At 41.8% G+C, this 14,679-nt stretch overlaps 1 protein-coding gene across 2 annotated transcripts in view; it reads right to left on the bottom strand.

Annotated features, from left to right (window-relative positions):
- Window positions 1-1,110: 1,110 nt before the first annotated feature.
- Window positions 1,111-14,679, bottom strand: part of LOC115762965 (breast cancer anti-estrogen resistance protein 1-like) — a 33,769-nt gene continuing 20,200 nt past the window's right edge. Inside the window, exons 2-4 of one of the 2 annotated variants that reach the window (XM_030705344.1) lie at window positions 14,379-14,522; window positions 10,707-10,979; window positions 1,111-3,268 (exon numbers count right to left, since the gene is read on the bottom strand). In XM_030705344.1, the coding sequence (XP_030561204.1) occupies window positions 1,433-3,268; window positions 10,707-10,979; window positions 14,379-14,522 (2,253 nt within the window). In that variant the 3' untranslated portion in view covers window positions 1,111-1,432. Of the gene's footprint in view, window positions 3,269-3,961; window positions 4,058-10,706; window positions 10,980-14,378; window positions 14,523-14,679 lie in introns of those variants that run through there. The other variant, XM_030705345.1, reaches the window with a different exon arrangement.

The raw sequence follows: 14,679 nt of genomic DNA, 5'->3' as shown, positions 1-14,679 counted from the left end.
TTTACAAATTAAGAACTAACATACCATTAGTCGTACGTCGATATTATATACTTTGATGTCCACAGATTGAGTTTGATTGATCAATAAAGTACAATCTATTTATGGTTATATATACAAAATTTGTTTGTTTTACATGGCACAGAGGGGTCCCTTTTAGCTTAGTTTACTTAAATATGTCGTGTAAGGTCATTCACTCGGACTAAAAATATAGTTTTATCTTGATTTCCGTGTCGGAAGTTGCTTGCAACTTCTGCTGAACCACTTGATCATTGGCCAGATCTATGAAAAATCGAATTTACAGAGCTTGGCGCCAATAAATGTGCTACTCACCAGAAAAGAAGATAAGACATCAATTGTTAGCCGCCACAAAAGATCTTGTATAGATTGTGAATTGAATAAAGTGCACTGGATTGTATATTTTAATTAGAGTTTCCGCCAGACACCGCCAAATTGATTTGGTCAAACTTTATGATCCATTTTGAAGTTCACATTGTGTTATCGATATTTACACGCAATGTTGACGTATATATATTTTCGAGCGTTAGCGCTACTTTTCGTACACGTGGGTACCGTAAAATACCGGGAAGTACTTACAATAATCTTAATCAGTTTGCAACAAGTAAGTGACAATTATTTAATATATATTATTTTATTACTATTCATTCATAGTCTGCGCTTACGTTAAATCGCGTAATAATATTTATTTGTTACGAACAGTATGGTATGGCTAATTATTATTTTTCTTGTGTATTGCTGACTATTGCCTTGCGCAAACGAAAATGTTTTTTGCAAATCTTACAGATTTTGACTATGTATGTGTATATGTATGTTTTTTCCGCTACATGCTAGGTTTGCGTATTATTATTAGTTATGGGTATACGAAGCGTTAAAGCTATTTCTATGACATACTACATACATAATATTATCTGCTGAAATGCTTTACTGATACAACATAATTTTGCGTGTGCCGCATTTTGAAATAGAAATGTACAAAAGGAAACCTAGATTTAAGTATTAAGGAGTGCTATTTACAGAGACTTAACCTCAAAAACAATAAATATAAGCTAAATGTAATCGTTATCGTTATCGTAATCGTAATCGTAATCGTAATTATTATGCATATTTATCGCAAAATATATATACATATGCGTGATCCATGTACACATATATGTATGATATCGGGAGATGTGCATTTTTCAGATGTTTGCTCCAAAATATCACAATGCAAATGATATATGTATTCATATATATGTATATATATATATATATGTATATCGAGGATCGATGCGTGCGGGGATGCTGTTGGGTTTATTGCATAGTCAAAGCGTGGTTACCAGAGTAAGGAACATTGCCAGCTGCCTGCCTGGAAGACCTTGGAAGCCTACGAAATACTGTCTGCTTTGGATTGTCGCCTCGAAGCACAGCTATCAATTCAGGCTCCATCTCCGGCGGACAATTTAACGGCCTGCAGCATCACCGTCTTGAGATCACGCGCCAGATTATTGATGTGCACCACGGAGTCGACCATTTCTTGGACGGCACTGCCGCTGGGGAAATGTGCCGCCGCCTTCTTGGACTTGAGCACACAGGTCTTGAGCGCATCGGAGAGGGCATTGGTGCAATGCAGTATCTTCTCGCGCAACGCCTCCTTGGAGATATTGCGATGCACATCGTCACCAATGCTGACCAGATTATGTGCGCTGACCACAACAAACTTGCCGTAGGCGATGAAAAACTTCGGCGGCTGATTCTTCTCTACCGTCTCCAGGAACGAATCGATCGCCTGCAGCAGATTGCCCATATGCGTGGTGATCTGCTGCGCATAGTAGCGCACCACCTTCTTGTCCTTGTCTGTCATCTCCGGCGACTTGTTGGGCGCGGCTGTGGGCGTGGTGGGCACTGCCGCGGGCACCGACGTGCCCATGGCCGTGCACTCGGCGATCTTGAGCGCGCAATCGAACTGGGTCTTGAGGCCGGCGGGTATGGCATCACGTAGAGCCTGATTCTTTTTGGCAGCGGCATCCTTGGACTCGAAGGCCACATAGTCGTAGTCCTCCAGCCACTCGGCGCTGCCGCGACTGCTCCCATTCTGTGAGCCGGCCTGCTCCGCGGGCAGCTGGCGCTTGAACAGAAGCGAAGCATTGCCCTGGATGAAGCTGGTCGTGGAGCGCACATCCTCGGTGAGTGTCTGGGCGCAGGCCATCAGCTGATCCAGACTATCGGGTGGCCGGCAGCCGTGCTTCTCATCGCTGCGCGCCAGCTGTTCCACGGACCAGCCACCACCCTGTGCATCCAACGCCTCGGAGGAGTCCTGGATGAGCTTGTTGGCATCGCGCAGGGCACGCACCAACGGCCGCAGCTTAAGGGCCAAATTCCTGTCCTCGGAACGCTGCGCATTGCCCAGAGCACCTTCGCCAAACTCGGCCAGATCGTGCAGCGCGGTGCGCAGACGCAGTGCAGCCAGCCGCAGTTCCATAATGTGCGGCTCCAGCTGTGCTCGGGTGCGCCAATGCGGCACCACAAAGCTGAGCAGACGCGTTATGGCCTGCGTTGTCTGCGACTGTAGCTTGGCCAGCGTCTCCAGCGCCGAGTTCAGCTCCAGCGGCAGCTCCTTGGTGCTGCTCAGCGCTTGGCTGCCATTGGTGGGCTGGTGGGTTGACATGCGCTGCTGCTGCTGATCCTGCTCCTGGAGCGGCGGCAGCAGCGGAAAGTCGTAGCTGGCGGCATGCGGCCGCTGATGTCGCACGGGCAACGGATTACGGCGTGGTATATCATAGTCCGGCATGTTGGCCAGCGAGCTGCGATTGGAGCTGGAGAAGCTCAGCGACAGGCTGTCGCTGGTCAGCAGTGAGGATGCCGAACTGCTGGGTGTTAGCGTGTGCTGCGGCTGCTGCTGCTGCTGTTGCAGCAGTGGGCGTGGCACATCGTAGGACTCCTCCTCAATGGACATGGAAGCGCCGACGCTCTTGAGCGAATCGAATCGGGCGCCCAGCGCAGAGCCCGTTGTGGGCGTTCGCACGCCCTGCCTGCCCGGACCATCATAGTTCAGGGGCACAGGCGTCGCCGGCTTGGGTATGTCGTAGGTCTCGAACTCGCTGCCGTTACCATTGCCATTGCCATTCGGTGTGCCCATCATCATGCCGAGGTTCTGATAGATGCTTTGGTTGCCGTAAATCTGCTGAGGATGCGGTGAACGCGGCGCTCCACACAATGTTCCCGGCGAGCTGTTGTAGATGTACACATCCCCGTGCCGCTGCGGCGTAATGACCTGCAATTGGAGAAGGAAGAAGCGAATTAGAGAAGTACTTCGAGTGGGTAGCCGTTCGGGTGGGGCTCTTGGCTTGGCACAAAAGCAAATACAGTCCAGTTCATATTCATTATGCGAATTTTTCTTGGGATCTTTTTCATTATGAGGCAACCAGATATGGCTCTCGTAAAGGAGAAGTACAGACTAATTAGATGTTAGTACAGACTATTTAGATGTTAGTACAGACCTCCCTAATGCTTATCGTAAATATATCAATTGAATCGTTAATTCCCCAAACGGAGCACAAATTTTAGGGTTCAGGCTCCCGAGAAAACGCAAGACGAAAATTCATCTTCAATTTCTTAATCATCGGACATATTTTTAAAAATTTATAATCATAATAATTTTAATAATTTCGGACATATTTTGAATAATTTGTTTAAATTTATATTATTTAAAAAAAAAAACATTTAATTGGTTTCTCAGTTCTTTTAGTTGAAAATTTCAATTGTAATAATAACTGAAATTGTAGTGGTAATTCCCATTTTATATATATTTTTGTCTATAGCTGTCGTTGCCGTGGCTAGGTAAGCCCGTGAAACTCCGCCCTTTACTACGCGTGACTTGTATCGATTTTCACAATTGTTGTTATAGGACCTTTTCCGCATTTTATGAATGAAAAGCAAAATAGCCGAGCACGAGTATGGCGCACACCTGTCTGTCTGGCTGTAATTGGTCTCAAGCAACTATCACATTTTGTTATCAATTAATGCCAAATTAATCAACAAAGAAAATTCAGGCAGACAAAATGAAAAGCTGCGCTGAAGAAAACTTCACTGTTCAATGGGAAAAACTTGACTGTGAAATGGCCCCGAAACGAAATTGCAAATAGTGCAGCTTGTAAGAAAAATACTGGGAACTGTTTAGGGCATGCGCACAAAAACACTGGGATATTTAGCGGCTGCAGCTCAATGCCGTTCAGTGTCAAGGTAAAATGAACCTGAACCTGAGCTAAACAAAGAACCAAATAGTGGGAATTCGCATAAAAATGCAATGGGAAGAGTAGAGAAACCTGGGAAGAGCATAATTCTGCAGTCTGATGCCGCATAATGCATAAGGAACAGAGCCTTAATATTATTTACTTTTGCCTAATATGCTGCGGCATGACTGGGCCATCTGCTCGATTGATGAAATATTATTACAGCCATATGCCAAATTCATCAATAGCCGCAGCTACCCTAATTATAATGAGCACGCATCGAGCTGCCACGCCTACCGCCGAATAAAAAAAAAATAAAACAAACAAATAGGCAGCATATTGAATCGATTCGCAATTAGGTAAACCGTTAAGGCCAACCCCTAAGGTAGGGCCAGGGTTAGGGACAGGGGCAACCCTTAGGCGGCTACCTGAAGTGCGTCCACTTTGGCGGCAGTTGCTCTACGTTCCCTCATCCGTTCGAGTCCTTTTGAAGTGTCAGTTGACGCGTAACACGAGTCACAATTCGCCAATAACAAATATGCTGCTTCAAAAGGATACTCACATATAGAAAAGTCGATCCTTAAAACAGCTGCAACACAAAAACGGCACTAAAGGAGGCTCTTATCAACTGGGATAAATCAGGGCAGCTGAACTTCATTTGGAAGTCAAGACAAGATAGGAAGACAAGCTTCGGAAAACCGAAGATTAAATACTCTTCTAGACATATGACTAAGGGCTTCGCGAATAGATGAGAAGAATAGAGAAGCGTTTAATAGTGGAGTTTTTTCCAAGATTTATCGCCTCGAATGTTAATACCGTTCAAGAATGTATATATATACCTTATTGACTCGCAAGCATCATCTGCTCCTATGCGTTACATAATTCACGCTAACCTTATAATACTCTCTGCAAGGGTATACAAAAGGAGCCATTGGGTAACCTAAGACCCGGTGCGCAGCGTTTCTTTTGGGCTCGGCCTGAATCTAGTTTTTATGAAATGGGTCAGCACAGCGGGATTGGCGATGCGGCCTGGCTTCAAGGAGGTCACTTTTCTTTGATTTTTCATGCTGATTTTTCCAGGCAATTTTGCGTGACTTTTCCATTTGTTTTTTGTTTATGCTGTTATTGTTTGTCTGGCCTCGATTTGTGCTATGGAAAGCGACTGTTGTTCCCATAGATCAGAAATGTATGTTTATGACACATTTGGGGCAACTTTTTAATGGGTCGCGCCACCTGCCACACCCCTCGCCCATGTTGCGAAATGGGCCATTAAAATGGCCGCCCGGGGGCGCAGCATTATTAAATTGGCAACAGCTCGGTTTGTTAGCTGAATTCTATCTTTCTTTGGCTTTCGGCCATTTTTAATTGGATTTTGATAGTTGAAAGTTGAAATTCACAGCACGATCGCAAACGTTTCTTTTTAGTTTTTTACATTTGCTTTTTTTTATGGCAGGATTGTTGCTTCTGTGCGAGAATCTTTCAAATCTTTTCGGCTGTCACAACAGTCTATGCTTGTTTTTTATGGCCCTGTTTAAATTCCATGGAGCACAGAGCACGGTAGCCGCACAAGATTTGTATCTTTGCAGCTCATTTGATGCATTTCAATGCTGCTCTCACACCTTCCACACCTGCACGCACACGCACACACACATATCGGAGAAGGGGCATGGACAGTTCTTTGACAAAATTTCAACATTTTCTCACGTACCAAATACAAGAACAAAAAAACATTTGTACAAATATGCAAATTGTTGTTAAGTAAATTTAAGCTGGCGGCCATTGAAGAGAGGACGGAGGGAGGAACTGCGTTGGGGTGAGTAGCTAATATGCCCGCAGGCTGTATCTTTAACTGATACCCTGTACGAATTGAGTATAGGGTGTTTCAGAGGCTAAAGTATATATATATATTCTTGAACAGCATCAACAGTACAACAGCCTTGTTCTACGTACTCTCAATGAAGCTCATCATTCAGCACCACAAACACAGAGTATCTAATAGTCGCACACGCCCGACAAAAGCACTCTTACTTGCTTCTTTTTAATATTTATTTCTGTGGCGTCATGCTGAGATCTTGCCTCAATCAGTGCCGCAAATTTCAAGTGCTTGCTTTTGGAAAACTTAATTAATGGCTATTTATTGAGGTCCAGAGCTGATCATTAGGTTGAATTGAAACCGTTAATCCCTAGGATCGGCGCTGGCGACCTTGCCATATATACACACATTGTGTGTGTATTTATATATATTTGGAGCGCAGGCGATTTCACAACATTCAGATGGCAAAGAAATCCGCATTCGCATTGGCCTCATGCTCCTCCTCCTCCTCCTCGGAGCGGGGCTAGGTCTTGCCTTAAGGGGCAGAGCTCTTCTCTTCTTTATAAGTTCGTCTAACTTTGGTCATGCACAAATCTCGGCAGAGCCACAGACAACAACAACAACAACAATAACAACAATGAAGAGTTATTGTTGTCGCATTTGCTTCTGGCTGGCATTTTGTGTCCATTTTTGGTCATTGAAATAAAAATGACATGTTTTCCTCACACACAAACTCGAAAACTCTTTTTGGAAATGCTCCAGCAGCAGCAGCAGCAAGCGGACTCTCAGCTCCAGCCAGAGAGCTGACCACATTGCCATAAATCTTGATGCAGTTGGCTGCAGTTGGCCATTCGGCAACCTGACTTGGACTTGGAATCGCGGACTCAGCGGCAGACGCAGACGCGGACGCGGACGCAGTTTTATGGGCAGTGCGTGACCACGCTTGGTGGAGTCTTGGTCTTTCAGACTCTTATGTGGGCTCAAGGAACTCGAAATTGTCACAATCTTGGCCGCTGCCTAACGGTGGAGCCGTCCGCTTGGCTGCTTTGGTCTCTCAGTCTCAGTCTCTCGGTTGCCGTCTCGGATTTGGCCACTGTCCCCGCTGGGATTTATTTTTGGTCAGGCCGACAATGAGACGTAAATATTTATGTGGTTTTACTTATTTTGTTGACGACACCAGAAACAGGCCTCTGCGCAATATTGTAAAGTTTGTTTGTATTGATTATAATAATGTGTGAGGGTTTATATTTTAGCCACAGCCATAAATTATAATCGCTTTTTCATGGAATTTAACCATGTCTCTATGAATGCTTTTAACAAATTTTGCTTCCACTTTTTCTCTAATTTTTAAGCTAAAAATTGTGCCAAAAATTAAACTGTTTTTTATAACAAATGCAAGAACGTTGAGGGCAAAGCTTAGGAAAGAAATATATATAAGATAGCTTGAGCTTGGCTCTTAAAAAATGCTAAAAAACAAGCTACACATTAAAAGTTCTTTAAAATAAAGACTAACTATGACATAATGTAAATAATCTCGGAGAAATGCTTGTCTCTGAATTCCACTGTGATTGAAAAAGAAGCTCTTGAGCTCTAGAGTATCAATCAGAATTGAACATATTGGAAAGAAAACATTGAAACAAGTCAAACATTTTTAAAACAAGATTTTTCAAACATAAAATAAGCGATAAACGTTCTTAATGGCAGTGCAATGTTAGATACTATTCAATTATAATGTTTGAGTCTGGCATTTTGGAATTTTAAGGCTAAATTCACATTCTCAGTTTAAGAAATTTTATGTGGATTTTAAAAACACTTGCACTTGAATTAAGCACAAATTTTGAAGTTTTTTACGTGAGTACTAAGGAAGCTAGCAGCTATGTTTATAGCCTTGTCTAAGGGTATTCAAGATTCGACTTTTGAAGAATCGACACACGCTCAGCTTATCGGGCTGGCTGGCGAATAGATTTGTTGTGGAACGTGGGCTGGCCTCGCGGCAGACACTTGCAGCATTTGGGCTGCCCAACAATGTTGCGCAACAATTCAGTTCAAGACATTTCCGTTCTCAATTAAGTTTCGGGGAATGCAGCTGATACGCACATGATATGTGGCACTCGGAACACAAAGCTAAAGACGGCTTGGACGGCACTTGGGAAATTGTTCAACTCGTTTACACCTGTTGGCGGCACTCAGGTGTTAGTGGCTAGCCAACTCGGCTGGGTTCCAAGCCAAGTGCGAGAGTTGAGAGTGAAGCAGCTCCTCCTCCTCCCTCCACCGTCCTCCATCTGCCCAGACCAGTGTCAGCTGCGTTAAGTTTTTGACGCTTTCGAGTGGAGCTTTTCAATTTGACGTGCCATTTTCCTTGTGTTTCTTGTGGCCGAATCAATAAAACTTAACAGCATAGACAAGTCAAATTGAACAAAAGCGGCATTTAATTTTTTACAGCTACCACTTCAGACTCCCCCTTCTCCTTCCCTCGCAGCCACTCGCAGCCAGCGGTGCATTTCGCTGTGGAAATGTCGAGGTCTCGTCTCGTCTCCGCCATGGCAAGAAAGGTTTCACCAGGCATCAACGCAATCTTCCACTGCGCCAGTGGCAACAAAATCCGTTGCAATTTGCAGTTGCAGCTTTTGTTGATTGGACTCAAAACCGATGGACAGACAACAAATCAAATGTCTGATAGGCGAATGAGGGGGAGGTGGAGGAGGAGGGGGCGTGGCCGCTTCTCCTTCTGGCGCAGCGTTTATTTGAAATTTGAATTTATGGTTTCACTTGGCTGCAAAAAGATTGATAGCTGCCGATAATGCGAGGAAATGTTTACGAGACTCTATAATTTGTAGTTTATTTTATTTGATTTGCTGCGCCAAGTGCGAAGAAAAGCGAAAGTCTGAGAGACCAACAGACCAACAGGCCCATAGATTATACAAAACATAAAAATAAAAAGAAAAAACCATCCACACAGATGGCAAAGTTCAAAGCTGGAACGCCTCCATTGCATGTGGTGCTAATGATAATGGACAATTATGAATGCGGTTATGCAAGGTCCAAAGTGCTGGAGGAGGAGCTCGTGGAGGAGGAGGAGGAGGGGGAGGTGATGGTGGTGGTGGAGGAGTGCACTGACACGGATTGCCAAATGAAATTGAAAGGCCTGAACGAAACAATTGCCATGGGTAATTGTCCATTGAGTGGGTCAAACAGCACGATGATGTGTTGGAGATATGGCTGCAAGCCCGACAAAAATGTTAAGTGGTTCGCTTCACGGTTTGAATCAATGACTGAACCCGCTTTTCACATCTATGAAGCCAAAATTGAGTTGGCGATTTGCGTAATTAAATATGTTTTTAAGCCTTACAAATATTGAAACAACATATTTCAATAGGGTTCCGTTGAGGCTGAGGTTCAGCTTGTTCTTAATCCACTTGCTGCGGCTTAAGGTTCCTTTAAAGCCTTTCCTAGAGCATCCCAAATTCGATTTGGTTAAAGTCAACTTGAAACTTAAGCTAGCTGCTTCAGTTATTTGCATATAGAGTTTCATATTATTGTAACAAATGCCAGCTGTCTGGCCAAGTGCAAATTATTCGTTTCCTTTAATTACGGACATCGATTTGGCAAATCAAGGGGAGTGAGACTAGTCCATGGAGCAGAAGATCAACTGAAATGCAAATAAAACGCATGTCCAGCTGACAAATTGGCAAATTACGAGCCATATGCAAAGACAGGCCAAAAAAAAAAAAAGTAGGAAAAACGGAAACCCGTTGGACATGCGCACACGCAGCCTGCAGCTGGCGGCGATGCAGTGCATCAGCCCCAGCCTCAGCCTCAGCCACAGTTTCAGCTGCAGCATCCACTGGAATCTCTTGCCGACTCTCCACTTGGCTCTTATTAATTGCACAATTACGACACGCAATTGACGTGCAGAGTGAACGATGGCCGGGCCATAATGATGGAAAACCGGCGGACTCGAGAAATTACTTTCTTTCACTTTCCAGACGGATATCATAATTCAGAAAAAAAAATGCAAAATTAAAAAAGTGCAGTAGCCACGACCCAAAGACGAACAAGCCAAAAATAAATAAGCCAGACGATGCCAGAAATGCCAAAAAACCAAAAAAAGAAACAGCAAAAAACAGGAAAAGAAAGTTAAATTCGGCATACCGAAGAGTAGATACCCTTTGCATCTGCTATCTATATTGCTTACGATTTTAAGGTTATGTAAGGAAATATCGCGAGAATCAACCCATTTTTCCTTACTAAGACTTAAGACTAAGACTAAGACCTATTGATTTGATATAGTAGTCCATTGTTGACTTGATTTAGTTTGAATAAAGAAGCAGCATTAAAATCCAATTTCGTTATGATATTTAAAAACATAAAGAACTTTCGTTTCTATTGTAGCTATATGATATAGTATTGCGATCTGGTCGATTTGCATATCCGGTCGAAGACATCTCCTTCTCTGCGTTGCACATTTTATGACAAAGTTTAACTACCCTCTCAAAGGGCATCAGAAAAATCAAATTAAATGAAAACTAAATGAAATGATATCAATTAGGAGCAGCCCCAGGGGCGTCTCGAGGGAGTTGGTTGCCGTCAAGGAAACGCAGACGAAGCGTTAAATTAAAAAATAACAAAATTTAAAAAAAAGGAAACAGAAACTGCGTTTAACCTACCTTGTTCGGCGAGACATGCCACGATCTGCGTGCACCGCGGCCCTGGCCGTTGGATGAGGCTGAGCCTGTGGATTGGCTGTCCGCATTGCTGCCAGATGCACCCGATGCGCTGATGATGGAACCGTTCTCATAGATCTCCGCCGAGCAGATGGAACTGTTCAATGTGGCCGTACTGGCCGCCAGCGAGGGTATTGGCGAACTGGCCGGCGATGGTGAGAAACAGCCCGAATCGTACGAGTTCAAGATGCGTAACCGGTTGCCGGGGCAAAGACCCTGTAAATAGACCAAAAATAAAACAAGGTTTTAGAACTATACAAAAAATAAAAGCAAGCGAATTTTAGCAATTGATCTCTAAAATAATAGCTAACTTAATTTCTAAATATTTTTCAATTAGATTTCCATAAAACTTGACAAGAAATAGGGATAAGAACTCACTGATTTCGAGCTTAAGATAAGAACTTGTTAAATTTTAACTATGTAGATAATATTTACTACAAGACAAATTTCAAAGATTGAGTTTAGGATTTTGGGCTTTAGATCAGAACTTGTTGATAATATTTAGTACAAAAGAAATTTCTTAAATGAAGTTTAGGATTAAATCAGAACTTTGTAAATTTCGACCTTAGCTGCATTTTGCTGCGAATTGAGTACAACATGCTGGAATATTTCTCGAGGGAACTGGGCTATCAGTCAAAATTCATGGCTGCCACTCAATGAGTCCAATTGATTTCGATTGCTTTTTTATTAACTGAATGCCGAGTGCATTCTTAATTAATAAAGAATATATATAGAAATATTATATATAAAAAAGCATAAAATAAATTGCAATTTTTTAATTGCCTGTCAAGCTGACTTTAAATCGAGTGCAGTTGATTTTTTTTTTGCAGCCGATCTTTTGTCAATTTTCTTGACATCTGTGTGAGACTTTTTGATGTGATATACGAACTGAGTTTCCATTGCCAGCTTCAAAGAGGTAGGAAAAAATCTTGTCAACATGTGTTGCAGCTTATTTCAATTTTATTTTAGCCGTAAACAACGAAAATTGCGCCCCGTTTCTTAATTTTTTTTTTAGCAAGTGCTGAATAATTTATGCTGCATATTTTTTTGTTGAAAACATTTTTAAACTTTTTAGTTTTTTTTTTTCATTTTATTTTAAATTTATGTATGAAAAACATTGTTGTTGCCGCTGTCGCCACTCAATTGGCCGTTTTTGGGTTAATTGTTTCCATTAAAAAGTGCGGCTACTTTTTAATTAACGACAATTGGCCGACACCGAGTATCTGAGTATCTGTATCTATGTATCTGTGTATCTGTGTATCTGTGTATCTGCAGCTATGCATGTGTCTATGGCCATCTAAAGCGATTTTGATTTCCATTTTGATATGTGTTTTGACACCAACAGACAGACCAGACAGACACCGCCAGCCTATCGCCGCATGAGTGTACTCATGAGTACTCGTGAGTGTTTGAGTGCTGAGTGCTGAGCCCGGCCAATTGAGTTGTTAATTAAAAATATGTTCGGAGCTGCAATTTTGCCAGCGACGTGCAAAAATGTTTTCAAGCTTTGCCCGTTGATCAGTTTTTAATTTAGACAACGGGTGTGTGTGTTTTTTTTTTTGTTGGGGTGGAAATTTTTGTGTTGCCATTTATAAGTTTTGTATTTGGGTTGGGTCTAATCGGGGCAGAGCTTCAAGGTTGCATATTTTGAACATGTGAACATTAAGAGATCACAGATTATTTGCCAAACAATAGAGGAAATAAAGTTATTAAGTTGAAGCAGGGTAATCTATGAAATTAGTGTCGCGAAATGCCAGAAATTATACTTAAATAAACTTCAGTTATCTGAAAAATTAATTATTAAGCAACGATTGCGGTTGCTTGGCCTCGCATTTGCTTTATTATTTATTTATTATTTATAAGTATTTCGATAAATAAATAAAACTTATTTCAGTCCAACCAACATTTAATATTATGCAAAAACACGCGATTATGAAAATTATTATTATTATTGTAATTATAATTTAAAATTCTTCGCAAATGAAACACATCTGCAGTTCACTTCTTTTGTTCAATATATAATAATAAAATGTCAAATGGAGAAAATGCAAGTAAACATATAAACATATCAAATCAACATATCTCGTGTAAATATTTTAAGCCTAATGATAATAAACTTTGAAAACAACGCACGTAAACTTTTGTAAGGCTTTTTATTATTTACAAAATATTTCTACGAAATCTGTTTTAGAACAAAATCCTTCCCAAATTCTTGGCATAGTTTTGAATATATTTTAAATATTTTTTTCAAATTCCAGCAGAAATAATAAAAAGTTAATCAACATGCAGAGCATGCTTCGAAGCGTTTGTTTGCCCACTTTTTCGACTATTTTCATGCTTTCAGCCCAATTAATTGATATTCTTTTTGTTGAACAAGCTTAACAAACTGTGAAACATTTCATTCCAATTTGTTGTACGCAATCAAACTGACAACATCGACCTCTTTTCATAATTCACACCCCTCGATCTGCAGCTCGCCGCCGCTCCACGGCTTTCTGGACCAGCATGGGCCAGCTTCGAGCATGTCCAAATAATGTTGTATGCACTGTGGTAATCGCTCATAATGCTCGCCGTAGTATTATGGGGATTATTATTACAGCTGCGGACACAATTAAAGTGCCAAATGTGAAATTTATATGCAACCGGCGCGGCCCGCATGCGGCGGGTGGCGGCCACGTGCCCCGAGATGATGTTGATGAATCATGAACATAACGAGAAGCCTGGGATCTGTCCAGACTCGAAGTATTACAAAATTAAATTATAAATTCAAATTAGGTTTGGTTTTTTTTTTTTTTATTACCAAATGGAATGCAAAATAATTGGAAAGGGCGGTAGAACTTATGCAAATGCCTCAATTGTTTAATTACAGATGCACAGCTGAAATGGGGCGTGGCTGTGCAGCCATTTGGCAATTAGGAGCGGAGCACAGAGACCCGAAGAAGGAGCAAACAAAACAAATACGCGGCCAAAACAGCACGCAAAGGCGTTGCCCTTTAGGGCTTTAATGGACCTGCACTCGAAGAAAATAACAAGAATCTTGTTAAATCAAGAAAAAATGCTGTTCAAATTTGATGAGCATAGAAATGTTTGAGCCTAAGCGAGAAATTCGAATTAAAAAAACTTGTTTAATACTTTGGTAATTAATATATTATCCTATTGAAGTACCCTGAACCCATTGAAAATGGGTAAAAAGGATTAAGAGAGATGTAATAAGAAGAAGAAAGCATCTCTTAAAGTGCATATATTTGCAATAGCTATGTCGAGTTCCTCCTAAGATGTAGATCCTCTTAGTAGAGCTTGTCATCGATCATTGTCATCGATAACTCACCACGTGTCTAAGCAATCGATATAAATCGATATCGAAATCCCGTTAATTGAGGAAATCTCTTTAGTATTAAAAGCTAGAGTCAGCAAATTTGACATCCATCTTCTGGAATAGTATAATCAGATCAAGCAGAGGAAGGTTTACGCTCATTCACAACTAGAGCACGCATAATTGTTACTATAATTTATTCTTTAATTCTCATTCTCGTGATGCTTTATCTCAGTGCACAGCGAGATGCCCTCTGCAGGGCTGCTCCCAGTTAGAGCCCAGCTCTTATCTTAGCAACTCACCTGTCGGTTGCGCAGCGAGCAGAGCCACCAGCCGTCGATGCCTTCGGTGTTCTGTTCGATGACTGTGAGGATGTCGCCCTTCTTGAAGGGCAGCTCGTCCGGATCGTCGGCGTGATTATCATAAATGGCTCTAGCATAAAGTTTCTGCAAATAAATCAGGCAAAATGGAGAATGCAACAAACAATTAATATCATTTTCAGTTATATCTTATGTTTTGTGTGTCTTATCAGAATTAAGCAATTTTTATGCCGTGTGCTAAGAATTCGGATGTATAATGACCATAATGAACTGCATGCAAGGC

This window comes from Drosophila novamexicana, unplaced genomic scaffold (assembly GCF_003285875.2).
Source record: "Drosophila novamexicana strain 15010-1031.04,08,12 unplaced genomic scaffold, DnovRS2.1 tig00000648-arrow-arrow-pilon, whole genome shotgun sequence".
Taxonomy (NCBI): Eukaryota; Metazoa; Arthropoda; class Insecta; order Diptera; family Drosophilidae; genus Drosophila; species Drosophila novamexicana.
Note: the sequence above shows the minus strand (reverse complement) of the source record. Positions and strands in the feature narration are given on the sequence as shown.